This window comes from Vicugna pacos, chromosome 34 (assembly GCF_048564905.1).
Source record: "Vicugna pacos chromosome 34, VicPac4, whole genome shotgun sequence".
In the NCBI taxonomy this organism is placed as follows: domain Eukaryota; kingdom Metazoa; phylum Chordata; class Mammalia; order Artiodactyla; family Camelidae; genus Vicugna; species Vicugna pacos.
Window position 1 is genome coordinate 19110167 of NC_133020.1, and position 27577 is coordinate 19137743.

A 27577-nucleotide genomic window follows, 5' to 3' on the forward strand; every position below is an offset into this window, starting at 1 on the left:
GGTAGGCGAGGGGCGCACAGCTGTGTGAAAATACGCACCAGACAGGAAACGAGCACGACAGCGACAGGCAGGTGCTCGCTCGCTTTAATCGTGATTCTAATCACCGATTTTCTCATGAACACAGATGATCCCATGAACCTGAGAAGAACTGAGCAAAGTAGTACACACTTTTTAATGGTTAACATGATGCAAAGAATTTTTATTAAAAAGTGATGAGGAGCTGGTTGAAATTCTCGCCACAAATGTAAAATATCTATGACCACTTTTATTCACAGTGAATTCAGATCTAAGCTTCCTGAAGAGCTGCATCACCTCGTCATGCTGTCTCATCAACAGGGATGACCAAGCACCTCACAGCCACCCGCTGAAGCACTGGCTTAGCACAGTGATTAACAGCACATCCCCTGTATGTTGTCTGCATCTGTTGAGATGATCATGTGACTTGCCCTTTCTCTTCTGGATGTGGTGTATGTGTCACACTGATTGATTTGCATATGTTGAACCATCCTTGTATCCCTGGGATGAACCCAACTTGATCACGGTGTATGGTCTTTTTTATGTGTTGTTGGGTTCTGTTTGCTACCATTTTGTTGAGGACTTTTCCATCTATGTTCATCAACAATATGGACTTACAGCTCTCCTTTTTGGTAGTGTCTTTGTCTGGCTTTGGTATCAGCGTGATGCTGGCTTCATAGAATAGAGTCTGGGAGTATTCTCCCCTCTTCAATCTTTTGGAAGAGTTGGAGAAGGACTGGTGCGAGCTCTTCTTTGTATGTTTGGTAGAATCTCCGGTGAAGCCGTCTGGTCCTGGTCTTGTTCGTAGGGAGGTTTTTCATTGCTGATTCTATTTCACTTCTAGTGACCGGCTGTTCAAATGATCTATTTCTTCTGGGTTCAGTCTTGGTGGGCTGCACGTTTCTAGAAACGGGTCCATCTCTTCTGCATCGTCCGGCTTATTGCCATGTAGCACTCACAGTGCTCCCTCGCGGCCCTTCGTGTTTCTGTGCTGGTGGCTGTGAGCACTCTGCTTTCGCTGCTTGTTCTGTTTACTTACGTGCTCTCTCTTTTCTCCTCGGTGAGCCAGGCCAGAGGTTTGTCCATTTTGTTTATTCTTGCCCAAAACCAGCTCTTGGTTTGACTGATTTTTTCTACTGTTTTTTTAAATCTCTATTTATTTCCTCTCTGATCTTTATTCTTTCTTTCCTTCTGCTGACTTTGGGTTTTGTTCGTGCTTTTCCTAATTCTTTTAGGTGGCAGGTTAGGTTGTTTATTTGAGATTGTTCTTCTTTTCTGAGGAAGGCCTATATTGCTATGAATTTCCCTCTTAGCACTGCTTTTGCTGCAACCATAGATTCCTCTCTATATTGACAACAAAAGGGCTAACATTTTTTTTTGCAAAGCATTCATTTTATTACAAAATGTAGACAATTAGAGACTGATGGATGTATTGCTATCCAGTAAAAGAGCGTATCAAAACTTTCTCGCTTTTATTAAACGTTTGGACTGAGGGCTTCATAAAATGTCCAGAAATTCTGTTTGCTACACTATAATCATCTATTTCTAAGGAGGAGATATACCCTATAGTATAGCAACTGTTTTAATGCAGGATATAGAAACTTTTGCATAAAATACGAAACATCATTGCAATAAAACTGACATTGTAGTTTATGAAACATAAGATTTCAGAAATGTCTCCTGGGAGAAATGGGAATTTTCCTTTTACCAGATGAACTCTGAACAGTTAAAGTTCAGCTGCCATAAACTAGACAAAGCCAGAGACAAGCATCGTGTTACTAGGAAAGACCAGCATGTAATGTGGACATCCTCCACCTCAAACTGACAGCCACTCAATGGCAATGACTTACTATATACATACAAGGGAAAGAGAATGTGAGCTCCAGAGGGAAATGACATGACAAGGTAAAAATTCTTATGAACAAACATCTTACTGAAGTATATAATCACAAAGGCATAGAGATAATTTATATGACATTGAAGGATTCCTTTATATTACAATACCCTCCTCAAATATAACACAAATATAAACACACTTATAAAATTGAGCCTCTTAATCAGCCATTCGCTTGCTACTTCGCTCAGCTACTAGCAGCACTGGGATGCAAAGGTTTAACTCGCGCTAATCTGGACAAGCCAAGGCGAAGACTCTGATTTGGGGACTTCACAGACACGCCTGTCAGTGGGCTGCGGCCACCACTGCTGCTTCCGGATACGGCTGGAAAAAACACATCACCTGATACTGACAATGACAGAAACCTCACAGCAAAGATCAGCTGATAAAACAGAAGAGACGAAAAACAAATAAATACAGCATTATCCTGCTGTGCAGGTTCCATCAAGTTATATATGAGATCAAAAGCAAGTACTAAAGAGCAGAACATACGTAATACTGCATATTTTCAAACATCTCCAGAGGCTAAGGTAATGACACTAAAACTTTAAACGTGAAAGCTGAACAGGGAAGTTGGGAGCAAAGAACGCTGGTTGTAAAGGGATATAAAAATGCACACAATTATATCTCTAAAGTAGTAGCAAAAAACTGATGCATTTTTTAAAATTCTGCAACTTTTACAAGTAGTACTTCTTACAGAATCTATTTTTTCAAATATTAAATAACTTTAAATATGACAAATACCATTTTTATTTACTTAGGCTAGTTTCCTTTATGCTACCACTCTAACGTAGCAACTATTTCCGACAAGTATTACATTTCAGAATTTATCCTCGTAAGTGTCCGCAGTCGATCATGATTAGCCATAGTAAGTGCACCTGTGTGAACCTTCTCCACATAAATATTTACAAACACTTTCATGTTTCTAGCCATCTGATTTATCACCCTTAACTGCACGTACGTGCTATATATTGATCAAATTCCTACAACACACTTTTTGGGTTGTTTCTAGTTTCTCACCACTTTTCTATAAATGGCTATAAAAAAACCTGACCACTTATTACTTTTTCTTGTTTTGAATTCTTTTCAAAAATAAATTCCCAAGAGTAGTTCCTAGGTCAAAAGATAGATTTATTTTTATGGCTCCTGTCCAGCTGTCCTATAAAGGGATTATAACTGTAAAATAAGTAACTAGACCTGCTACCCCACAGCCCAGAGTGCACTAATCGATACAGCTTTATTATTTTCTAGCTTGAGAGGTATAAAATAACTTTATTATTTTAATTCACATCTCCTTGATTACCAGTGAGACTGCCATTTTTTTCACATCCATTTTAGTTGTATTTCTTGGGGGCAGTGGTATGTTTGTGTCCTTGGCTCATTTTCCCACTGGAATCTTGCTGGTCTTCTAGTATTCATATAAGACAGGTGACTAGCTGGCAGCCTGAGGGTTAAATCCTGCTCTCAGATATACTGTTTGGTCCACAAAAAGTCAACTTTTAAAAACTAAGAGACTTCACATTAAAATCTGGATTTCTGACTTCTCTTCAAAAAACACCAGCTGTGGAAATACCAGGACCATAATCCTGCCTGTGAACAAGTGGACTGTGAAGGGGGCCGAGCACAGCGCCGGTGCCCCAGGCCCCGCTCGCCATCACCTGCCTTGCTCGTTCACACAGTGAATCTATAAGCACTTCATGTTTTATGACATTGACTCTTTATCCCTAAGCCCATTATGTCCTTGTTATCTTTTTGATTATGCTACCTTCAAATTTCTATAGTCAATATATCAATTCTTTTAAATTTCTTTTGCTGAAAAATCACGAATTATTCTCAGAAGAAATACACTAAGGATTAGCTTTTAAATGGCACAGCATCACTATTTCAATAACTAGTCCTCCTCCTTTCCTTCTCCAAAAACATTTTAAGTCCTCCTTAAAATCTTAGAATTTTTATATCCAATAAAACTTTAAAGATGACCCAGATGATGAAATGAAGACTCAGGAATTAAGCAAGCATGCAGTCTCAGGCCTAAATCTGTGTACTGATACCTAGTTACCATTAGGGGAATGGCCACTGTGAACCAATCAAGGAGTGCTCCTGAAAAGAAGGAAATAAGCCCAAGGAGACTTGGAATGACTCAGAAAAGGAGAGGGGACAAATGAAGAAAGCCATCCCAGACAGAGGAAGCTGGAGAGGGGCTCTGGCAGAAGAATGCACACACCGTGCTTAAGAAACCGAAAATGCATCAATTTCACGCAAAGAGCGCTCATGTGGGTGGATGAGGAAAGCGGAGAAGCACTAGGCAGGAAGCCACGACAGTCTGGGTCGGAAGGAAACAGGGCCTGGATCAAGGTTTCAGGAATGTCAAGAAGGGTGAAGGAACAGGGAGACTTGGCTGTGGAGCAAGAGAAAACAGAGAGGCCAAGTGTGGACGGGCTGGGGGTGGAGCCTGCGAAACGCTGGGATTCCCACGCAGGGACCTCCCACGGAGGTCAGCGCAGCTTGAGCAAACAGACTTGTTGCCAAATACATGTATCAGGAATCTTAAATGCTGGTACTGTTTCACAGTAATCCACTACCTGGAATTTATCCTAAGAAAATAGCCAGGGATGTGCCCACAGATTTCTAAAAGAACGATGTCTGTGCTTACTGCAACCTTCTTGATAACAATGAAAACATAAACAACTTGCATGCTCAGATATAATGGAATAATAAGTGATGAATAAATGTAGCAGCTAAAAAGCTTGGTTGTGAAGAATATGGAATACAAGGAAGTACTCATATGTAACATTTACAAACAGGAAGAAAAACCTGCCAGTGGGAATTTTCCAGACCCCTGCCCTTGAGCAGTAAATAAATGCACCATACCTGGTGGGACCCACTTGGGTCTCCTGCTTTCAGCTGAAGGACTGCGTGTTTGTAACGGCTTCCTAGCGGCCTCTGAAGGAGAAACCTTTTTTGGTGAAGGCCGAGATTCTGACTTGACGGCAGCTGGGGCAGAGCCTACTGAGGTTGCTTTTTTGAAAAATACACATAAAGAAGGTGTCATAGAGGAAGAGGAAGTCTAGCATGTGTCTGTGAAAATGATAAAGTTACATAATCTTATAAACAATGAAAAAGGCTGTAGCATAAATCCGAACAACTCTCGTTAATCAACAAGCATATACTGAGAGCCTGAGAGCAGCCGTCTTGCACAAGCACTCATAGGCCGTGGGTTGGTTAGCATGTCATGAACGTCACCTTGAGCCCTTGAAGCAATTCGGACATAGAAATTACTACCCCTCTGTCCAATAAGGAAACAGAGGCTAGTCTGACAGCTAGTGTCTGAGCTGGGACTGGAGGCCAGTCTGACTCCAGCGTCCGCACTTGTAACCATTACATGGTAGTGTCTCACCGGAGTGTCCCAGTGAGACAGGTTATTAGGCTCCAGGATGAGAGTATCCCGCTCCCGGGGACTGTACGGCCCAGTCACTGGCTGGTCACTAACAGAGAGGGCAGAGAAGAGCTGCGTATAAGGCATCGTGAGAAGAAGGGGACAGCCTGCAGAGGCGTGCACGGGGGGAGCGTCCCCCCTGCACACGTCTGTGCATCCAGCAGCAGCCTGCTGGCGGCGCTGGAAAAGCAGAAGGCCTGGACGGCTCCACGGCAGTGCAGGGGAGAGGTGATGAGCCCCTGGTGTAAGGGGGAGGCTGAGGGAAAAGCTGCAGACTGGGCGGAGGGGGAGGTGGTGCTGGAGGGGAGGGAATCAGCGGCACCCACCTAATTACCCAGAAGATGAACACAGAATGGGAGTAGGTTTGGGTTTTTTGGGTTTTGTTTTGTTTTCGATGGGGCGAGACATGCAGGGAAGAGAGGTGGGAAAAAAAAGGCCCCCACTCGGCGCTCGCTCCGAGGCGCCTGCGCGGTGCCCGCAGACGTGCGCGCCCCGGCCCCGCCGGCCAGGCCTTCCCGCGGCAACGCCAGCGCCGAGGATTCTGCGCTGTCCCACGCGGCAGCCCTCGGCCGCGCGCAGTCATGAGCGCTGGTGTGCGGCTCGCCTCGCAAAACCAAGGAGCTGACTTTAAATTCTGCTTAATTTTAATTAACTTCAATGTGATAGAGCTACTTGTGGCTGGTGGCTACCGAGATTCTGACTGATTCGGACACCACAGCTCTCGAAATTTTCTACTGTAATATGTGCCGGATCAGAGACACTCAAAGGTCACTCAATACATTACTAATGGGACTAGAAATATAATCCTCTTTTCCAAATTCTCTTTTTTTTTAAACAATTGAGTTGTACCCTTTTCTCCCCCTCAATGGAGGTACTGGGGATTGAAGCCAGGAACTGGTGCACACGAAGCACACGTTCTACTGCTGAGCTCCACCCCACCCACCTCACTCCCCGAATCCTTAATCCCACTCCTTAGCAGCTAAATTCTACTTCTAGTATTATACAGTAAACTTTCTTACGAAGCGACTTGCTCCGGGGTATACAGAAGACTTCGAGTGGTAAGTTCGAACTTGGAAACTGGAATCTCATTTTTAGTTTTTAGAGTGCCTTGGTGAGCAAGCACAAGCAAACATCTAAAGAAAATATAAACTGTATTCATGTGAGACTTTTTCCACATCGTTAATGTGGAAAATGTTTTTCATATCCCAGGTAGTGGCCCCTTGAAGATAACTGTCCCCTGATTCCTAGAACGTGTGCTTGTGCCGCCTGACACGGCCAAGGGACCTGGCCGGTGTGACACAACTAAGGATCCTAAGACAGATGATCCTGAATTATCCAACGCGCCCAACGTCCTCACGAGGGTCCCTGCAGGTGACAGTGAGGAGCGGAAGGAGAGTGACACAGCAGCTCTAACGGGGGACCGGGCCACCGGGCCACCAGCCACAGACAGCAGGCGGCCTCCAGAAGTGGGCCAAGGCAGCACAGTAGACGGTCCCCTGGAGCCTCCACAGGGGACCACAGCTCTGCCAACAGCTTGGTTTTAGCCTGGTGAGAACCACGTTGAACCTCTGACCCCAGAACTGTCAAATAATACACGTGTGTTGATTTAAGACACTAAATTTGTGATAAATTTTTGCAGCAGTAATTGGAAACTAACACACAGGTTTATCTCTAAAATCCCTGCATTTAAAATCTAATTTCTGGAAGCCAGGTGAATTTGCCAATTAAAAAAAACACTAATTAAAACCTCATGCATGCAGAATACAGTGCCGGGAGGAACATGACTCCGTCAGTACTTAATTCTTATTTCTTAGTAAGTACTTAGCACCATGCTATTTCAGGTGAGAGCAACTCTCACCCATTGATAAATAGTCTAAGTAAGGGACATTTAGGTTCGAATGGCGTACACATCAAACAGCTAAGACATAAAACATCTGTCAGGAAGTAAAACAAGCCAGGTTAGAGGAAGTCATATTTTACAATAATCCATCATACACATGAACTCAAAAATATTCTAACTTCGTTTGTACAAAAACCAAGTATTCCATCTTCAAGTCCTCACAAATTCCAAGTTTTACGGTAAAACTGGCTTCAAACTGAATTCATCCTGAAGAAACAAAAAGGCCCTAACCACATGGCGAAGGTTCTCAACGCAGAAACTGAGTCACAGGCAGCAGCAGCAAACGAGAATCACGCCAACTTCCGCGTTTAATCGTGTGGACAAAACGTGGTCCGGTGGACAGAGCTCAGCTCTGAATGGACAGACCTCGGTGCAAACTGGAGCCACTCACTAACAATTTATCCACCCAGAGCCTCAGTTTTCTCATTGTGAGATGCAGGCGGGGGCTGTCAGCACTCGTCTGCCCTGCCTCCCCGACCCACCCTGCCATCCTCCACGGATTTTAATGAGAGATGAACACTGGCAAAATGTTAATGAGAATGAAAGGCAAAGATGAGAAAAATGCATTAAGTAAACCAAACATAGTCCCTTCACAGAGTGAAGTGTGCGGGAAAAAGCTTACCCATAGCATCATGTGCGGATTTCAGTTTCTTCTCTTTCTTTTCAACTGGAGATTTCACCTTCGCTTCTTTCCTTTTCATTCCTTTACCTTTACTCTTTCTCATTGTGAAGGCCTCATCATCTCCACTCTCACTAAAATCAGAATCATCCTCAGACTCTTCACCTGAAACACAAGACTACACACTTCACCTCTGTTCTAAAAAGTGAGGCTGGGGAAAAAAACAGTCATTTAGTCCACGAGGAGATAAAGGATACTTCTCAGAACCTACGAACTTTGAAGTATCTACTATTACAGATTGACACCTCAAGTATGTATTGTCTGTGTCCTCTCGTGTGAGTTTTAGCTCCGTGAGGACAGGGGCTCTGTTCAGTTTGTCCACTGCCACGGCCCTAGCGTCTAGAACACAGTGTCCATGGTAAGTACCCAGGTATCTGTTGAATAAATGTGGGAAACAAATCTATTATTGTTTGTCACCAGCATGTTAAAATCTATCAAAATGTAGTGTCTGACAGCATAAACTTACGGGTTTATTCATTTTAATTTTAAATTGATGTATCATGATGTATGCCCCTCACTTGCCCTAATTTTTGAATGAGTCTGAAAACAACTATCATAATAAAATATAGGTTTCATATGATTTCTACCTCAAAATGTTTCATGAATTTCTACCACTTGTGGAAAAAAACTCTACACTTCTTAGAATGGGTCTAAGACCCTCCATGATCCAGTGGCAAGGGGCCTCTTCAGCCTTACCTCATTCTCCCTCCCCTGCAGGCCTCACTGGACTCTGTGTTTCTGCCTTTTTCTTTTTCCCTCCCAGTTTTATTGAGATAGCACTGAGGCACAGCACCGTTTAAGGTTAAGGGGCACAGTGTAATGATCTGACTTACATGCATCATGAAGTGATTAACGCACTAAGTTTAGTGAACACCCATCACCGCATACAGGTACAAAATTAAAGAAACAGAAAATAAAATTTGTCCTTGTGATAAGAAATCTTAGGATTTACTCTCTTAACAACTTTCATAGATAACAAACCACACTGTTCATTATATTTATCACGTCGTACATGATGTCCCTAGAACTTACTTATCTCACAACTGGCAGTCTGTACCTTTTGACTGCCTTCATCCAGTTCTCCCTCCCCCCACCTGTGGTCACCACAAACCTGATCTCTTTTTCTACAAGTTTGTTTGTCTTAAAGTATAACTGATCTACGATACTGTGTCAGTTCCTGTTACACAACACCATGTCTCAACACTTCCACAAATTTCAGAACGGCCCCCATGATAAAGCTAGTTGTGATGTCACTACACAAGGATATTAGTTACTAACTGTATTCCCCACATTACACATTTCATACTGTGATGCACAGTGTCTTGCACACATTAATGTCTCCAAGAGCTCATCGCTGCGTCTCCACAGGGCTATCTTGAGCGAGGACATAACTCACCAGTTGCAAAGTCTGGTTCGGAGTCATCGGCACCACTGCCGTCACTGCCCTCTGACAGAATGCTCCTCTGCTGGACCACTGCTCGAGATGCTGCCCTTCTTCTCCCTCGAACACCTCGAGCATCCTCCTCCTCGGTAATCTTATCCAGATCTTCAGATAAGAACATCAGTGAGACTTTTTGTGACAGGTGACATCTAAAGAACTGCAGGGCAGACCTCTGTTCCGTCTGCTGTTTTTATTGGGCTGGCTTCACCCCTGCCGTGCCTCTAGGAGCAGGCCACACAGCCAGCCCGGGCCAGGTGTGAGACATCAGTCTCCCAGCAGCACGGTCTGGGTTGAGCACAAGTCCGAGACCCAAATTGAATCTTTTTTTTTTTTAGACAAAATGTATTTATTACTTTTTAGTGTCATTTGTACACTCCAGTACAAATACAAGAATATAACCATATTTATAGGTATTGAAAGACTCAGTTTGGGTCTCGGACTTGCTCAACTGCTGTCAACTAGAAGCCCTGGGTGGTCATGACCCCCTCTCAGGGAAGAAAGGAGGTCTGCAGTGAAACAGGAAAACTAAAACATAAAGAAATGAAGGAGAAGAGGAGCAGAGAGACGTCACAAATGTAAAGGCCCTGGAGTTCTACTTACAGGTTCGGGAGTTTAAATAAAAATTAGAAAAATAGCATTATTGATGGAAAAAAATAAATATTACTATTAACATCCAACACTTACCTAGATAATCACTAGCTACACTGCAGTTGGAGAGATGAGGGGACTTGGTCACTGTTTCTGCCTCGTTGTTGCCACGTCTATCAGTGCCTAGATGGAAGCAAGAGGATTCAGATGCACTTAATCAACCAGTGTCGACAAATAGGAGCACAAGTGCTAAAACCTAAAAGCCTGGAGCCACAGACAAGGGATCAAACAGCACAGTGATCTCACGTGGAGGGGTGAGCACATGGTTAGGGGTGTTGGCCCTGAAATCACAGAGACTTAATCAGGCTGAAGCTCAAATACAAGCTCTACCACTTAAGTTGGCCACATGACCATGGAAAAATAGCCTATCCTCTGTAAAACCTGATTTCCTCACGTAAAATGTGGAAATAAAAACAGTGTGAGGATGAAATGAGAGGACCAGGGGGGATTAAATGTTGACTGAATGTGGAAACTGCTTATTGAAGTGCCCAGCACACAGCAAACAGTAAATAAATACTAACTATCATTTCTGTGTAGGCAGATCTGCGCTTTTACTAACATAAAGACTCTTCAACCATGATTATAAGTTTACAGTGATCTAGAGTATTTTAAGAGGACTTTAAGTCATAATAATTGGTACTATTAAATTCCAGGGCTACAGAGTACATTACCCTCTGAGTAGTGGTACTTCCAAGGAAACCCTATATAGTCCACAATCTTTTATAGGAGAGAGATTTTTATCCTCAATTTCAGATATATGACAATTCTCTTTTTGAGTTTCTTTGATTCCCAATTACTAAAAAGTCCCCTTGTCAACACTACAGCATTTATTTTCAAACAGGAGGCAATACTGACTTAAACATCTGTACCCCTAAACAAGCTAACAGGCTAAAAACGTCCTCCAACATAAAAGAAGTCAGGCCAAAGCAATTTAATCGGAAAAGCATTCTAGCAGTTTGAATGTCTTTTCCAGTAACTATGCTTTCTGCCCCTCCAGAATGTCAATATTACCAACTGCTGCTTAGTTGCCAGAAAAATCAAAGGGGAAAAATCCACAGAGAAAGTTGAAGTCATGAATCTGAGCTTGCTAACCAAATTATTACCTTTAACCTTTGTAAACAACAAAACTTACCATCATTAGATCATGTTTAGCTAAGTTGAATTTGGAGAGAAAGGAGGTGAATTGTTAGGATGTACAGGTCAATTTATTTGATCAAGAAATTAAATTTTTACTGCATACACAGATAAAATTTGGACACCAAAGGTCACAGTCCACGTCCTCCAGTTCGCTCTGAGTGCCAGCCAGAGGGGTATTTACGTGCGGATGAGATTTACCCAGCTGAATCAACAACTGGACCCAACTCTGCCCTCTGCAAAGCGCCCCTCTTATCATCCAGAGTGTTAAACAAAGTTACTTTTATCTCGAGACTCCTCCACATCAGTGGTGCCCGTCGGAAGTTCCTTCACGGACAAAGCGAGGGCAACCTCTAAGTCCCTCTGGTACAGCTTGTCATCTAAAGCCATCCTGAAACAGACACACAAATAATGATGAGCTTGTCAACTACCAATCTCAACTAAACAGCCAACTGTGAGAGCTCCCTCGAGTGCCATCAAAGAGCTGCTCATCTCAGAAAAATGGTCAGTGAGCATGATCCTAACTGACTTTCAACGTTAAGCCTCCTGAAATCTAACAGGGCCGGGCTCTACCCAGCAGAACAGATCTGAACCAGAAGCAGCTCGTGCCCTGCGCCTCCTGGGCCCTCACTGTGCGTCCCCTCTTCAGCACCGGCTCCGGCCAGGGGGAGGCGCCCACTAGACTGAGAACAGACTGGGCTCCAGTGTCACTTCCACTTGGAGAGCTTCCTGGGCCTCACCCACACCACCTCAGACAGCTGTTACAGCTCTTAAATTAAATTGAAATTACTTTTTTTAATATCTCTTTCTCCCAACTGGACTCTAGCAAATATTTTAGCAAGTGCTTACTGTGCATGAGGCACCACAGCAGACAGGATATGAAAAGTGCCCTCAAAAAGTCAGTAACTAATGAGGAGGTGGGAAAATAATTCATACTTAAAATTATCCCATATAAACAGACTATCATGTCTCCTACTCAAGGTGGTCAAAAGTGCTAGGGTGTGTCAGAGGAAGAGAAAGCAAAGACAGATAACAGGTTACATCAAGGAGGGAATACCAAGAGGCACCTTGAAGGATTTATTTTTTAAAATAACAGTTTTACTGAGATATAAGTCACACTGCATAAAGCATACGAAGCATACAATTCAGCAGGTTTTAGTATGCTGACAGAGCTCTGAAACCATCCCCACTGTCTAATTTCAGAACATTTTCATCACCCTGGAATGAAACCTCAGACCCGTTAGCAGTCACTCCCCATTTTCCCCTTCCTGACACCCGGCAACCACTAATCATTCTGCTTCTGTGGCCTTGTCTGTTCTGGATATAAATAGTAATGGAAACACACAATACATGGCCTTTTTTGTCTGGCTTCTTTGGCTCACCAAGATGTATTCAAGGTTTGGCCATGTTGTAATATATATACATATATATCAGTACTTCATTCCTTTTTATTGCTGAGTAATATTCCACTACAGGGATATACCACATTTTACTTATCCGTTCATCAGCTGGGAGACATCAGGATTACTTCCACTTTTTGCCTATAAGGAACAATGCTCCTGTGAGTACTCACGTGCAGGTTTCTGTGTGGCACATTCCTTTTGGGGACATACCTAGGTTGGGTCCGTTTAACGTTTTGACAAATGGCTACTCTGTTTTCCAATGTGGCTGCACGGTTTTCCACACCCAGCAGCAAGGCATGAACGTTTCAGGTCCTCCACTTTCTCCTCAGCGCTCACTTTGTCTGCCTGTTTGATTACAGCCACCCTAGTGGGTGTGACATCACCATCTCGCCGAGGTCTGGACTTGTATCTCCCTGAAGGCTGAGGATGCGGAGCACCTCTTCGTGTGCGTATGGGCCATTTCTATTCCTTCTTTAGAGAAATGTCTATTCAAGTCCTTTGCCCCTTTTTAAATTGGGTCATTAGTCTTTTTATGGTTGAATCATAAGAGTTCTCTATATATTCTGGATACAAGTCCCTTAGAGGTTATATGATTTGCAAATATTTTCTCCCGTCTGCTGTTTTTTGTTTCTTTTTAAACTCTATTTTAAATGTAGTACAAGAGGCTCAAAAACAAAAACAAGGAAGAAAAGAGTAAAGAGAATGACGGCGGTGAGTTTCTCTATGTTAGTTAACTTTCCTCACGCTTGCAGCAGTCAAGCGTCACGAGTCCTCTGCTCCATCTGTCAGTGTCCCTCTTCTGTCCCCTCCTCCCCGTCCCACAAGTGTGGGCTTCTCAGGACCCCCTTCCCTCATTTCCCCTCTCTGCTGGTACTAACTCACGGAGCTCCAGGGCCAGTCTACAGGGCCTGCTCGCTGCTGGACAAATCTCAGTGAGGTAAAGAGAAAATATTTTTCATCTGTAGAAAAATACCCGGTTTTAAAGTTTATTTTTTCCTTACAGTTTTACTGAGACATAGCTGACATGCAGCACTGTGTAAGCCACAGGTTCACAGCCTTCAGTTCGACTCACATACATCACGAAATTTCAGTGAACATCCATCATATCACAAAGACGTGTGGTCCTGGGTTTTATAAAACTGTCTTTACAAATGTAATTTTTGACAAAGTAGTCTTGTAAGACCTAAGGATTTCAGACAGGTGCTAGGTCTTGTAAAAGCAAGTTATACCTTCTAAGCTAGATAATTATGACTGCCTTAATAGTTAAACGGGCATTTCCCTGCGTATTTGTGAACTTTACGAAGTTCATTTCAGAAGGGGACCAATGCGCACCCCTGCTCTCCTACGTGCACAAAGTAAAATAAGACCAAGGGTCCTGCTCAAGCTCTAACTGAAACCAAGAGTTTGAATCTGCCTCTCCTGCAAGTTAACACATCTACTGTCGTATAGTAACCGTATGTCTTACCTCTCACCTTTTTTGGGGGGTTTTCTCCTGCAGTGGGATGTCTTTTTTCTGGAGATTCTTCAGTTTAGGTTCTGGTTTTTCTAATTTTAACTCCTTTTGTGTCATTTTGGATTTCTTATTTAACGGTGTGGTTGCAGGAACAAAATCATCTATTTGTGTGTGAATTAAAATTAAAAAAATATAAGAAATTGCTTTTCCTTAGGAAGAAATAAATAAAATTACTTTCTTGGTAATTGAGATTCATTATGATGTGTGTTCAAATTTGAAAAGTAAGCAAATTGTTTGCTCTCCACAATTTAAAAAATACCATTGGCATATTGTCTTTCTTTATCCTCACCCAGGCTGTCCAACTTTGTTTAAGTGGCCTTTATTTTTTAAAATATCAATCCATCAAAAACCAATTCCCTGAAAACCTAGGCTAGTGTATATAAGTGTCAAAGAAAACAAAGGAGTAATTAAAAACCTCTAAAAACAGTAGAAAAATTACTAAAATTTCCTCTATAATTTTATCATATTAAAAAGTGGAAGAAAATGATTTTTATGAAAACTTCATAACCTAGCCAAACATCTTCTTCAAAGGCCCATGTCCTATTTCTAGCACTTTAACCACACTAAGAAAAGTCAGAAGCATCAGAACTTGGAGGGAGAGAAGGCGGTTCCTACTCAGGACTTCAGCCCGGCAGTGTTTCTCTTCCATTACCACACAGGCCTTCCTAGGAGCTCCCCATGGGAACTTCACTTTTTGGCAAAGGGATGTTCTTTTCCAGTCCATTCTGTCCTCACAGGTTTTCCTGCCCCCAAGCCTCAGAGCTGATGTACTTCTGCTGCTGACATGCAACACCAAATTGCTGTGACAGCTTTTACACTCATACCTGACACGTGTCTGCCTTCAAGGTGCACACAGTCTTAATCACAGACTTTGGCGTTTGTTAGCACGTGTTGTCTCTTTTATGCTCCCTCACGTGGGAACACAATAACCTGTGACTCGCCTCCACTTCCACCCCAGTCTCCACAAAACGACCAGCAATTTATAAATATTTAGTGACAGGCTGATTACAGTAACAAGAAGCTAGACGTTACAGTCTATGCTATTTTCCCCCAAGTCTTAGGCACACTTAAGGCTGTACTCAAGGCAAAAAACAGATTCCTTCACACTGAGGACTTACTAGATATCTAACTCATGGAAAACTCTGGTGGTCTAAGAAAGAAACACAAAACCTACTTTTAAGCATACGGTAATCTAACACAATGTTTCTCAAACTTTTTGACCAAAGTTCTCTAAATAGCAGAGACAAGTAAATGTACAACTCAACAGGGTACAGCTTAAGCCTAAGCTTTCTTCAAGGTCTTGTTTTATTGTACGATTAATGGGGATTTCATATTATATTCTGTAACACATTTGGGTCTTAAAAAGACAGTGTGTTATTCTTGGGGGAAGGGGCGAGGACATAATCTCACTCCAAGAAATGTGGACCTAGGGGAGTTGAGACCTAAAAAGCCATTTCACCTGGTCTTGTTTGTTTATCACGTATGCCAATAATCCTTGTCAGTGTAATGATCAGTATAATTATCCCAAATGCTTAGAAAATTATTTTTCCAGACCTACTCATCTACAATTGGGTAATATGTTCACTATTTTAGCCATAAATATATACATGCATTACATATAAATAGTCTATAAATTGTGAGGAAATAAATTTCCAAATCTTTAAAGCAGAAATAGGACGCTCCACTTACCATCACTGTCAGAGTCCTCAAACTGTGAGTAATCGACTGGCTTCTTATGCCTGTGACCAAGACAGAAATTTTCATTTATGCGAATGTCCATTCCTCACCTCCATTCCTTAAGGCCATTATTAGTCTTGAGTAAATAAAAATCTGTTTAGATTCTCTTAAGAATATATAAATTAAAAACCTGATTTGCATTCTATAGCAAGGATTTAACATTAGCTGAAAAACGTATAATTATCTTGATATACCTGATTAGGAAAAAAACTGCTTCAGGTAACACACAAAGTAAGAATAAATCAATATAATGTTTACAATTTATGTTTAATTACTGTCGGGAATTTTTCAGTTCCTGTTTTATGTGTTCTCTTATTTATAAGTGCATTCTGTCTTCTCAGATCATGAACTTCTTGATACGGAAAGCCATTTTCTTTTCTCTCCCACAATATGAAATCATGTTCTTTATGCAGTGGACACTAAAAACATAGTGAGTGACTTAGCACTCGCCATCTGAAACGAATCTTCACTCTACTTTAGGGGGCGCTAAAAGAAAGTGATATTTCAAGTGAATAAAATAAAGTCATTCTCCCCTAGGTCCTAAATGAACTCTACTCCCGTTTTCATTTTTATCTTCTGCCAAATACCCAAATGTGAGTGACCCAGTTTGCCACTCATCCCTGTCTCAGCTCCTGCATTACCTTCCGGGAGAGTCCTGTCCGAACCACCCTATTTTAAGCAGGGCTTTTCGCCTCCTCACTCTCTCTCACTTGCCATGTTTACTTTCAGACCCCCAACCTGACCCCTTGGCTAGAATGGAACCTCCGGCACCTGGCACAGCACATTAGAAACACTATCTCAGAACTCTACTACACCAACGGCGGACCCTAGGCCTCCACGGTTCTCGACGGCGGTTAGTGGAGGAATAGTCTCTAAGAGTACACTTAACGGGAAAACGCAGGGGATGCGGCGCCAGCTGACTTGGGTTTGCGTGTTACCCTGTCACTTACCGGCGGTGTGACTCGGGCCCACTGGCTCTCGTCCCTAGCAGTTTAAATAGATATAAAGGGAAGACCTGAACTTTCTACGTCAAGAAACTATGGTGATGAACAATGAACACGCAGGAGGGAGCCTGGTGCGCTGCAAAGCGCTGTGACCAGGCCTTATTTGAAGGACGGCGGGTGGAAGAAACGGCAGTAACCGCCAAGGGCGCCCAGAAAAGGAGACAGCTAGGGTGCCAGGCCCCCTGTGAGCCGTGGGAGGCTCTCACTGGAGGCCGGAGCGTTTCCCTGGACCGACGGCCCGGCCCCACCGGCGCTCGCCTCGCCGCCGGCCTTCCCCTCAGTCCCGCGCAGGTGACGAGCCTACAGCGTCCTCCTGCTCCTCCCCCACCACCCCCGCCTGACAGGAACCGCTCACCTCGCAGGCCGCACCATGGTCCCCTCCGAAGCTGGAAACCTGCAGCTCCCAGGCTCTCGTCCGCAACAGCGGCGGTTTGAATTCCCGCCCAAAGCCAGGCCCGGAGCTCTCCGCCCGCGCCGCCAACCCTCCAATCCTCACCCGCCATCCCGGCGGGCGCGCATGCGCTCTGAGAGGCGGTTCACGCCCACCCCGAGGCACCGCCCTTCCGTTTCCGGTCTGCCGGAGCGGGGTTCGTGCTTCGCCGCTGCACTTTCGTCACGACAGTGACCTCTGCGCCGTCTCCGAAATGCACAGGAACGGTAGAAACACACCTTCTTACACTTTTTAAATGATTCGACTCAGGTAGTATTGAAATAGGGTACATTTACACCGAGAAACTTTCTACAAGGTGCTAGGAAAGAGGAACAGAAGCGGGCGAATCTGCTGAAGCGGATCTTCCGGCTGTGAAAGCAGGGCGATGGTCAGCTGACGGTTGACAGCGCGCCGAGTGCGGTCGGCTGGGAACTCCAGGAGCCACGGAGGTGAGCCCGCAACCGGGACGGGGAGGCCCCCTTCACCCTGAAACCGTCTAACTGGCGGTTCGGGGGACTGTTCCTCTCGTCCGGCTGGGGCTTCTCGGCCCAGCTCTCCCTTCCCCTGACGCATTTAAGCCTCAGAGCCTCCGCGCTTTTGGTCCAGCTGTCCTCCCCCATCCCACTATTTTAGGGGAGCCTTCCCTTGATTTCAGCCTTGCTAATAATAACAAGTGGGGAGAGGGAACTAAAGTATCCATTTGTTGAGACACAATAAATCTAAATGTTGAACCAGTTGAAACCAGAGCTAATGGTTTTTGTTTACCGAAAATATTGACTAAACGAGAATAGACCATACGCCCGTGCTTCCGTAGTTTTCAGTTCCATGCAAAATGCTTCTTTACTGCCTTTGCCTGCGTCATGTGTACTCAACGGCCTAGGATTATTTATTTTTATTTGTATGTTCTTGTAGAGCTGCTTCTTACTTATTATTTTTTTACCAGCTTCCATTAATGGGTCATCTTTATGTTTGTCAGATGCTTCGTATTTATTATTTGATTAATCCATATGACAGTCCTACAAATTAAAAGGCTTCCTGGGGCCTAAGTTGAGACATGACGGATGAGTAGTTGTTGGCCGAGGAAAGAAGAGCAGTGGAAGTGCTCTAGGCAAAGGAAAAGCCTTTCGAAAAGTTGGGAGTGGAAAGGGAGATTTGGTATTGAAGGAAGTTAGGTGTGGCTGGAAAATAAAATTTGTAAATTTATGTGTTGCGGATAAGAGGGTGCAGGTGCTGAAAGAAAAGTTTGGAGGTATAAGCAGGGGCATGGAAAACTACATTAAGGAGTTTATATTGTATCCTGAGAGCAGTAGAATGTCTTAGGTTTTAAGCAGATAAGCAACATGATCAGATATGCACTTTAACAAGGTGACTGTGACTTCAGTGTAGAGACTAGTGTGAGAAATGAGTTGATGGGGCAATGCCTATCAACAGGGAGTCCAGTTAGGAGACTCATAAGTACATCTTTAACTGATGTTGACTTTTATTCTGTTTGACTAGATTTTCTTCTTTCCAGATAGTTGTCCAGTTTGCCTTGTGGGCAGTCCTGTACTTTACATTTTCCATATATCTTTTTCCCACCTGGTAATCTTTCCAACACCATTTCCTTTCCCTCCACCTCCAATCGGATCTCACACCCACAACCTCTAAGATCTTCCATAATTCACTGTTCCCCGACCTGTTTCTTTGACTTTGTATTCACCAAGTATTTCATAAACTGTATCTGCCCGCCACGCATCTCTTCCTAAGAATCTTCTCTGCTTTCTCTCCATGTTCCTTATCTGTTCTTAAGAACTCTACCTAGGAATGCTAAGTGCTTTATGGGCATAATTGTTTTCTTAAATGAAGTTTAAAAGAAACTTTTTATTTAAAAAAAAAAAAGAACAGTCCGGCTCTCTTTTTTCTTTCAGAAAAAAGAAAAGATGAAAATGCAAGGATACACATGGGGAAGACTAGAATAATTGGCTCAGAGTCTCACAGATAAAATCTCTGAGTGGTGAAACATTCTCTTTTAAGTGGTACAGCAATAATGAAACATCATGGTTTTTAAAATGGAGTTATTACCTGCTGGGTGTTTTTGTTAGTTCTATAGAAATCCTGCCAAAGAAGATGAAGAAAAACAGAGAAAGATTCTGCAACAGAGAGAGGGAATTTGTATATGAATTCAAAGTGGGAAGTCAGTGCTTAGAACTGAGGATGCCTCTCAAATTCCCTGTCCAGGAGAATGCCAGTCATTTACATGGACGTCTGATGCTGCTGCACAATTTACCGTGTTTCATAGAAAAAGGTGAGGACTGACTTTTTAAAATACCACTTTATTATTTTTCTATAGTCTCTGTCATTAGAAGGTTCGTATTATAAAGCATAAGCCTGAGAAACGTTGGAAACAACCACAAAATGTGAAACTTTTCAAGAATTAAAAGGCTCTCCAGGCCTTTGTTTTATTTTGTATTTTTTTTCTATATCCCTTGTAGTTGTTTGTTAGGCATTTTATTATAAAAATTAAAATTAAGTTTGATGAAAAATTGGTTACAGAGTCTAGATTAGACTTCTTACTCTCTAACTTTAGTTGAGTGAATTCATAAGTCATTTCAGTTATCACTAATTATGATATTATATAATTTTATGCTAAGTGTATTGCCCTTTTAATGATCTGGCCCTCAATTCCTGAGATGTCATGAAAGAAGGGATACTAATCTTTCAATAATCTTTGCTTACCTAAATTATACCATAAAGTCATCTGTATTAAACAATTTTTAAAGATCTGTGTTCTGTCTACAGATGAGGAAAGTATTTTTCATTGAGAATATGTTGGATCATAGAAGGTTAACTTACAAGGAAACCTGAAAACTTTCTAGCACAATCTCACTCTACAAATAAGGAAACTGGTACATAAAATGGTTGAATTATTTGCCTACAGCAGTGGTTCTCCAAAATTGTACCCTGATCAGCAAGTACAGTATCACTTGGGAACTTTTTAGAAATGGGAATTCTTGGGTTCCATCCAATTTCTGCTGAATCAGAAACTCTGGGGTGGTGTACAGCAGTCTATGTCAGTAGCCCACAGAGAAGCCTAATGCTTCCTAAAGACTGAGAACTTCTGGTCTGAAGTTAAAAACGTAGTGACAGAGCCAAGATCAAAACACAGGCAGGTATCCTGGTTTCTATCCCGGGGCTCTTTAATCAGTCTTTAAATAGTGTCTCTAAATTTGGAATTACAGATCATCTGAAATAAATCAGTTTTAATATGCTAATCACTCAATTTCTCTTTGAAATTCAAATAATGTAACAGTATATACCCTTTAAAGTTATGTAGAAAACTCACTGAAGCACAGAAACTTTCAAACCCTCTAAATCTGTCCTTTTCCCAACTCAGTTTCAAACAAAGAGTTGGTCTTAAGAAATTATCATTTTTTAGGTAAGCAACAAGGATTTACTGTATAGCACAGGGAATTACATTCAATGTCTCATTATAGCCTGTAGTTGAAAATAATCTGAAAAAAAAAAGTAACAGAATCACTTTGCTTTATATGTGAAATTAACCCAGTATTGTAAATCAACTATACTTCAATTGAAAAAAATAATATCGTAGGTTTTTAAAAATAAATGAATAAAAAATTTTTTAAAAATTAACATTTTTAAAATTAGTATCAAGGTTATATATAGGAGTTAAGAGTTTTGACCATTCAGTAACCTGTAATTGTACAGAAAAATAATTGTGAGATTAGTTAAATGATGCCCTAAGCTGGTTTTATTTTAGTTAGATGTTCTGTATAGGCTTGATAAATTTCACATTGGAAAGCTTAGCTTAGCCAGGTGAAATGTTCCTGACCATGTACCATGGTATTTGTTGTCCGTCTCACAGACTTAAAAGAAGCTCTGAGCCAGTTTATAGAAGAAGAATCGCTCAGAGATCACGACAGAGATGCTGAAGCCTGCCTGGAGGCTGTGACATCCGGTGAAGTGGACTTGCATCAGCTGGCAGGGTCATGGGCCAAAGCCTACGCTGAGGTGAGGAAATAGATCAGGTTGTAGATTTAAAGGGTATTCTGGACTTTGATGAGGGTGTTTTTTTCCCCCTGGTTGTACTGAGATGTAGTTGACATGCAGCACTCTGTAAGTTTAAGGTGCTGTCTACTGCCTGCCCGTGGACACAGCAAAAGGAGCTCGGGGAGATGTTTGTTGGGGGCAAGAGAGAGAATGCCAGTTGAGGGAGCTGAGGGTTTGGGTGTCAGCTCCCACCGAGCCCCACTTTCTCCCCTGAGCAGCTGACATCCCACATCCAGCATTTAGTCATGTCGCAGACGGCAGTTTCTGATATTCGCATTGGTAAGAAAAGGGAAGAATTTAGATTGTTCTTTTTCTCAGATATCTGTCTACAGAGATCCATAATAGAAAAAAAAACTGAAACTTTCATGTTATTTCCACTTTTGTCATGAAATTGTATGACCTTTGACAAGGGACTTCTCAGCGTGTCAGTTTCCTCCCCGTAAGGCACCGTGCATGTCTGATGTGTTTGCAGACATCTGTCCCCCCACTGTATTTTTGTGTGTGCCCAGGGTTTCTCTATTTTGCCCCTGTTCCTGTTTTTCCTGTTTATCGGCATTTACTCAGTTCCTTCATTTTGATAGCTACTGTTTTCATATACTTAAAAGCATACTTATATTTTATAAAGAAAACAGTCCTTGAGAAGCTCAAAATATGAAAATCGCACACATATGTCTTGATTTAAAATCCTATGCACGAATTGGGTTTTTAAGGTCAGCGTTACCACACAGATGTAACCTGATTTTATAAATATATAGCCCACAAAACCTTTTTAGCAATATGTTTCTAATAGTGAAAAGCTTTTCCCTGATTATATAATTAATAGACGGAAGTTATTGCATTTTGCAGTACATTAGAATATAAGTCATCAGAAATCTCACTCTGCTGAAGTCCCCAGTAGCATTTTGTTGGTCATCCCTTAGAGTGTGTGTGTGTTTTACAGAAATGGGATCTTAACACACTTTTTTTTTTTTATCATGGTCAATTCCTGTTCCTTCCTCCACATTAACACCTTCCCCTTTTCCCTGCCTCCAGGTAACCCACATTAACAACTTAGTTTATATCTTCCCATATTATTTTTTGCATACTCAGGTAATCCTATGTAAACTATATACACACATACATAGAGAGTCTTTCTGTCCTTTGATGTACAAAAATGGAATCATAATATACGTACTTTTGGAGTACTGTTAAATCAAAGTGCTACATGAGGACTTCAGAACCTGTCTCATCTCGTAGACCACGTTAGAGCACGCGCGGCCGGAGGAGCCCAGCTGGGATGAGGACTTTGCAGATGTGTACCATGACCTCATCCATTCCCCTGCCTCTGAGACTCTCCTAAACTTGGAACACAATTACTTTGTTAGCATCTCAGAACTGATTGGTGAAAGAGATGTGGAGCTGAAAAAACTACGAGAGAGGTATTTCAGATTCCTTGCATTATCATAATTAAATGTTGCATTGTCAGATAAAAGGCTGCAGCATGACTTGTTCTCATTTTTTAATAAAATTGAAGGATAAAAATAGAAAAAATCTTTATTGTTAGAGACTAGTTTTCTAGTGTGTTGAAATCTGTGATTGCAACTGGGAAGGTGAGGTCCTCGTAGGTTCATAAAGTTCTGAAGTGCTTTACCTAAATGAATTACGGTGGCTTTATTCTTACTTCTGATAAGAGGACTGGCTTACCTCTGTTGAAGGTCGGCTTTGTTCCCGGTGCTGTGCAAGGTGGTTTGGGTGCTGTCTTAGTTCAGGCTGCTCTAGAAAAAAACCACAGACAGGACAGCTCGAAGAACAGAAATTTATTTCTCACAGTCTGGAGGCTGGGTAGTCCAAGATCAAGGTGCCAGCAGACCCAGTGTCTGGTGAGGACCCGCTGCCTGGCTGGGGACAGTGCCTTTCTGGCTTTGCTCACGTGGCCTTTCCTCATTGCGTGCTCCTGGTGCGTCCCTCCTAGCAGAGAGCTGTAGCGTCTCCTCTTCTAGGCGCTGACTCCTTCGTGCGGGCTCCAACCTCGTGAGCTCATGTGAACCCAGTTACCTCCCCAAGGCCCCACCTCCAATACCATCACTTGAGGGTTAGGGCTTCAAAATGGGAATCCTGGGGAGGACACAGACATGCAGTCCGTGACAGATGCCCCGCCTCACTTGAGCCTTACCACAGTCCTACTACTATTGTCCCCGTTGTATGGGGACAGATGAGGACACTGAGGCTCAAATGAGGTCAGTAACTTGTCTCAGGACAAGCTGGGACTTGAAACCAAGAAGTCTAGTTCCAAAACCCTTAACCACTACCGTGCTGTGTCCCTATTCAGAACCTGTTTTGAACCCTGTTATTTAGTGAGTCCATGGTCTCTTACGGTTCGTTTCGTAAACTCATTTACATTCGGAAAAAAAACAATACTCGTATTATTCCAAGAAATTTTAATTGGATTTGAATTCATTCTGTATGACTTACAGTACTTTTATGATTCATTTTTTTCCTCAGAGTAAGTAAAAAAAATTTAACGTTATTTATTTTAAAGCATGACTTTCCAGATTGCTTCCTAGTAAGTACTTCTATAAATTGTGGTGATGATTCAGGACCCACTTCTCCTTGTAGATGCTTCTTCCCAACCTAGCAGAGCCTAGTAGCGAGCATCACCTCCAGAGCCCCTGTGTGAGGCCTCAGGCGTGCACGGCATTACGGAAATTGTTTTTAATGGTGCTCATCTCAAATTTCTTTGTGAAAGTTATTAGGACCAAAGTACCTTTATTTTTTGTGACTGTGCCATTTTTTGAAATGTCCTCTGGCCAGACTCTTGATGGAGCTTTGCTTTCCCCCTCCCCAAACATACAAACAAGATTTGAAAACATTTATTTTAAGAACTGTCTTATAGTTTATTTTTCACACGTCCAAACTGTTAGCTTAAAAAATAAAAATAAGCTATTTTATTGTTAAGGTAGGTAGTATTCATTGCAAAGGTGAACAGTACAAGTTATGGTAAATTGGAATTCATTGGTAGACATTCACCCAAGATTTTGGTGCTTAATTCATCTATCTAATTCATGAGCAGAAGTGACACTTTTTTATTGCTCTTTTCATTTGAATTCCATTTTGCATCTGTCAGAGACAGTTTCTGTCAGTCAGTCCATCATCAGGAGAGTTATAATGAGCTTTTTTCCTAAGTGTCTGTGAGGTAGCGTGCAGATTGTCAGAATGGTCCTGCCAGGCACACCGAGCCAATGGATAGTTAGTATTGCATCTGAAACAGTAGAATTTCCTTTGATTTTAATCCTGGAAAGTATATATTGTATCATTAACTATATCATTAGCTGCTTGCATGTCTGATACAGTTCGGGTGAAATAAATGTTCGTGAGATTTTATTTGCAGACTTGTTATTTCTTAGTCTTTTTTCCCTCACTGAAAGTTTGCTTCTTTTAGCAAACCAGATTCAACATATTTCTTTAAACTTAAAAATGGTAATGACACTTTTTATCCACTAGAGGGAACATGTGTAATGTAAAATATTAATATATTTGTATCGAAGTTTGTATTTAAATGCTTAGCAGTTATTTCTGTTTTAAATAAAATTCTTACTTGCAAACATGATCTTCATTTGACCTCTAGTAGTTATTAAACAGTAAGGTCACCTGCATTAGATTTCAGTGGTGATTAAATGGCATTGAATATGTAGTACTAGGAGGTATATATAGAAATGTATGAATGTGTAACATGGATGAGTTTCATTTATCATATACATGTAAGTATCTTAATCAGTTGTTAAATAAGTATAAATTCTCTTTTAAGAGCAATTTACTTAAATTAACTAGAATAAAAATAAAATCCTTTTAGTTCATGTCTGTATTTCATTCTCCAAGTTTAAAATATGTTTTAGGATAAGCTTTTTTAATACATTTGTGTTAGAAGATAATTTTAAGTGAACTTACTTATTAAAATAATAACATACAGAAAAGGCATAAGCTGTAGGTATACAGCTCAATACGCTTTCACAAAGTAGGCACATTCATGGACTCGTCACCCAGACCAAGAAATAGGTGATTCCCAGCACTGCAGAAGCTCCCCCATGCCCAGCTGGCAGTCCCGACCCCTTTCCCCTGTAAATAACCAACGTCTGAGCTTCTATACCATTGATTAGTTCTTCCACTTTTAATTTCTGCACATTATTTATTTGGATAAATGTAGAAAGGGAGCTTTGTGCCCTAGCACCAGTTTGACCCTTAGAACCTCGTTGGCAGCTTCTGGTTATAGTAGAAGCTACCTTTCAGAAGTTGAAGTGACTTTAACTCATGTTCAAATAAATGGAAAATATATTTAAGCTGGAATTGCAGAGAATCTTCTTTATGGGAGTCTACAGGTGAAAAAGGGTCTGGCCTTTTCAGTATTGGCCATGGAAATTGAAAGACGCACTAAATTTAGATTCAGACTTGGCTGCACAGATGACACTGTTGATATTATATGGCTTTACCATCACTGTTTCCACATCTCCATTTCCAGGGCTTCAGAGTGCTTTCCAGATACTATAGTTGCCATACCTGGGCATGTTCCTGAGAAATGAAAATTGTCTTCTCGCTCCATGGGTATTGCTCCATCTGGAGTGGTTGTGTCCCTTAGCAATTTGATGAGTTTACCTCATTTGCTTATTTATGTTTTAGACAAGGTGTCGAAATGGAAAAGGTGATGCAGGAATTGGGAAAGTCCCTGACAGATCAAGATGTGAATTCCCTGGCTGCTCAGCATTTCGAGTCCCAGCAAGTAAGTGAAGTCCAGTGACTGTTACATTGCAGCTTCTACTTACTCATTTTTGTAAAAAAAAGAAAGAAAGAAAGAGAGAAATTAACTAGTTGGTGTACTGTCTCTTTTTAGGACTTAGAAAATAAATGGGCAAATGAATTAAAACAATCAACAGCCATTCAGAAGCAGGAGTATCAGGAATGGGTGATAAAACTTCATCAAGACTTAAAAAACCCCAACAACAGCTCCCTCAGGTACTAATCAGACGGTGTCCTCGTTAGACGAGGTCACTGTTCGTGCTAGTTTGTATTTATTGTAAAATTGAACCTTTTATTTGTAGGTATATTTAAATTACCAATGAAAGTTCCAGATTATTTTATACTTCATCCAACACCTTTTGTTTCATAGACTTTCTGTGGGTTGTTTGGGGGAGGTGGTAACTGGTGATCTCCACCCTAGGACTTAGCCTTGTAGTCTCGTGGGTGCGTATGACTGGATACCCCGGGTACTTGCTCCTTTACACCGGTTTCCTTGCAGGGCAGTTCTAAGCTATACTGAACATTGGTTGAATGCATCTTGAATGCCAAGTACTTTCTGAACAGAAAGACAAAAAAGATAACTGCCTACGTGGAGCTTATGGTCTTGAGAGACTGACCTGTAAATGAAACAGTACTGCACAGAGTGGCACGTGCGGGAGAGAAGCATGTCCAGGGTGCAAAAGGGGCGTGAGGGACTCTCTGTAATTCCTGACTCGTGTGGCGCCTCGCAGCCTCGCTGCATCGTGTTCCACGTGTGGCCCTGGAGCCGATGCTGCCTGTTACTTCCTGGCTGCGTTCCCCGCATCTTTGCTGTCCTAGAGTGTGCTCTGTCTTCTTTCAAACCCTAGAGTATATTCAATTGGAAATATATTTAGTACACTATGATAATCCTGTGTCCAGCGTTTTCTGGCATTTGCTGTAAGCATGTAGAAATAGCATTTTATTTGTATGATGTCAGTCTCCCCCTCCCATCTTGCCTTGGAGACAGAAACCATGTCTGTTTTTTCTGCTGTCATATACCCAGATCTTTGCCAAGTGTCTAGCTCTTGACACAGGCACATAAATAAATGTTTATGGGACGGGCGTGCAGACAGGCGGACGGGGGACTGTCGTTAAACTCACGAGCCGGTACCGTCCTCAGCACCTCTTATTACCATCTCTCATTGGTGGTGGTGCTCTCCCCAGGACAACTCCTTAGAAATATTTAAACAATTTTTTATAATTAGAAATGGAGTAACATCCTGGACACTGACGTGTTTGGCTATATTCTTCACTTCAAACGAAAATAGTGCTGAACACAATACAAAGGGAGAGGTAGGGGGACGGGCAGGCTGGGGACATCTGCACGCTGTGATGGCCAGTGGTGAGCCTCAGGCTGCTGGCTGCTCCCTGGCACTTGGAGCCAGGCTCGTCACTGGGGCAGGAGGCAGGTCTCTGTGGTCTTGGGCCAGCTTCAGCCTGTGAGTCTGCGCCTTGGGCTTGGGGCACCTTTAGCATTTCTGCCTGTGCCACCGAGTGGGTGACTTTTC

At 42.2% G+C, this 27577-nt stretch overlaps 2 protein-coding genes across 7 annotated transcripts in view; one reads left to right on the forward strand and one right to left on the reverse strand.

Moving 5' to 3' along the window:
* Window positions 1–178: 178 nt before the first annotated feature.
* RAD51AP1 (RAD51 associated protein 1) lies at window positions 179–17315 on the reverse strand. Of its 4 annotated transcripts, none has more exons than XM_006210840.4 (9): window positions 17160–17315; window positions 15753–15802; window positions 14023–14164; window positions 11429–11538; window positions 10050–10136; window positions 9321–9470; window positions 7868–8029; window positions 4781–4927; window positions 179–2233 (listed from the first exon to the last, which is right to left on the reverse strand). In XM_006210840.4, exons 1-9 carry the CDS (start codon window positions 17174–17176, stop codon window positions 2097–2099), a joined length of 1002 nt encoding a protein of 333 aa, XP_006210902.2. In that variant the 5' UTR covers window positions 17177–17315; the 3' UTR covers window positions 179–2096. The 4 variants fall into 4 exon arrangements, with proteins under 4 accessions (XP_006210902.2, XP_072810461.1, XP_072810463.1 ...); XM_072954360.1 differs by having other exon boundaries at window positions 179–2251; XM_072954361.1 differs by having other exon boundaries at window positions 2119–2291.
* Window positions 17316–17392: 77 nt separating this feature from the next.
* The window catches only part of FERRY3 (FERRY endosomal RAB5 effector complex subunit 3), a 29270-nt gene continuing 19085 nt past the window's right edge, over window positions 17393–27577 (forward strand). Inside the window, exons 1-6 of one of the 3 annotated variants that reach the window (XM_006210839.4) lie at window positions 17393–17683; window positions 19316–19518; window positions 21097–21242; window positions 22518–22699; window positions 25932–26031; window positions 26143–26264. In XM_006210839.4, coding sequence (XP_006210901.1) covers window positions 19341–19518; window positions 21097–21242; window positions 22518–22699; window positions 25932–26031; window positions 26143–26264 — 728 coding nt within the window. In that variant the 5' untranslated portion in view covers window positions 17393–17683; window positions 19316–19340. Of the gene's footprint in view, window positions 17684–19313; window positions 19519–21096; window positions 21243–22517; window positions 22700–25931; window positions 26032–26142; window positions 26265–27577 lie in introns of those variants that run through there. The other 2 variants (XM_015244956.3, XM_072954248.1) reach the window with 2 other exon arrangements.

Bases quoted from the DNA above. Each gene is read 5' to 3' on its own strand.
- RAD51AP1 (XM_072954360.1), bottom strand. The intron at 14,165-15,752 runs GTAAGTGGAGCG...ACACACAAATAG, and splicing joins TGAGGACTCTGACAGTGATG to ATGATTTTGTTCCTGCAACC. The intron at 4,928-7,867 runs GTAAGCTTTTTC...TTTTCAAAAAAG, and splicing joins ATCCGCACATGATGCTATGG to CAACCTCAGTAGGCTCTGCC.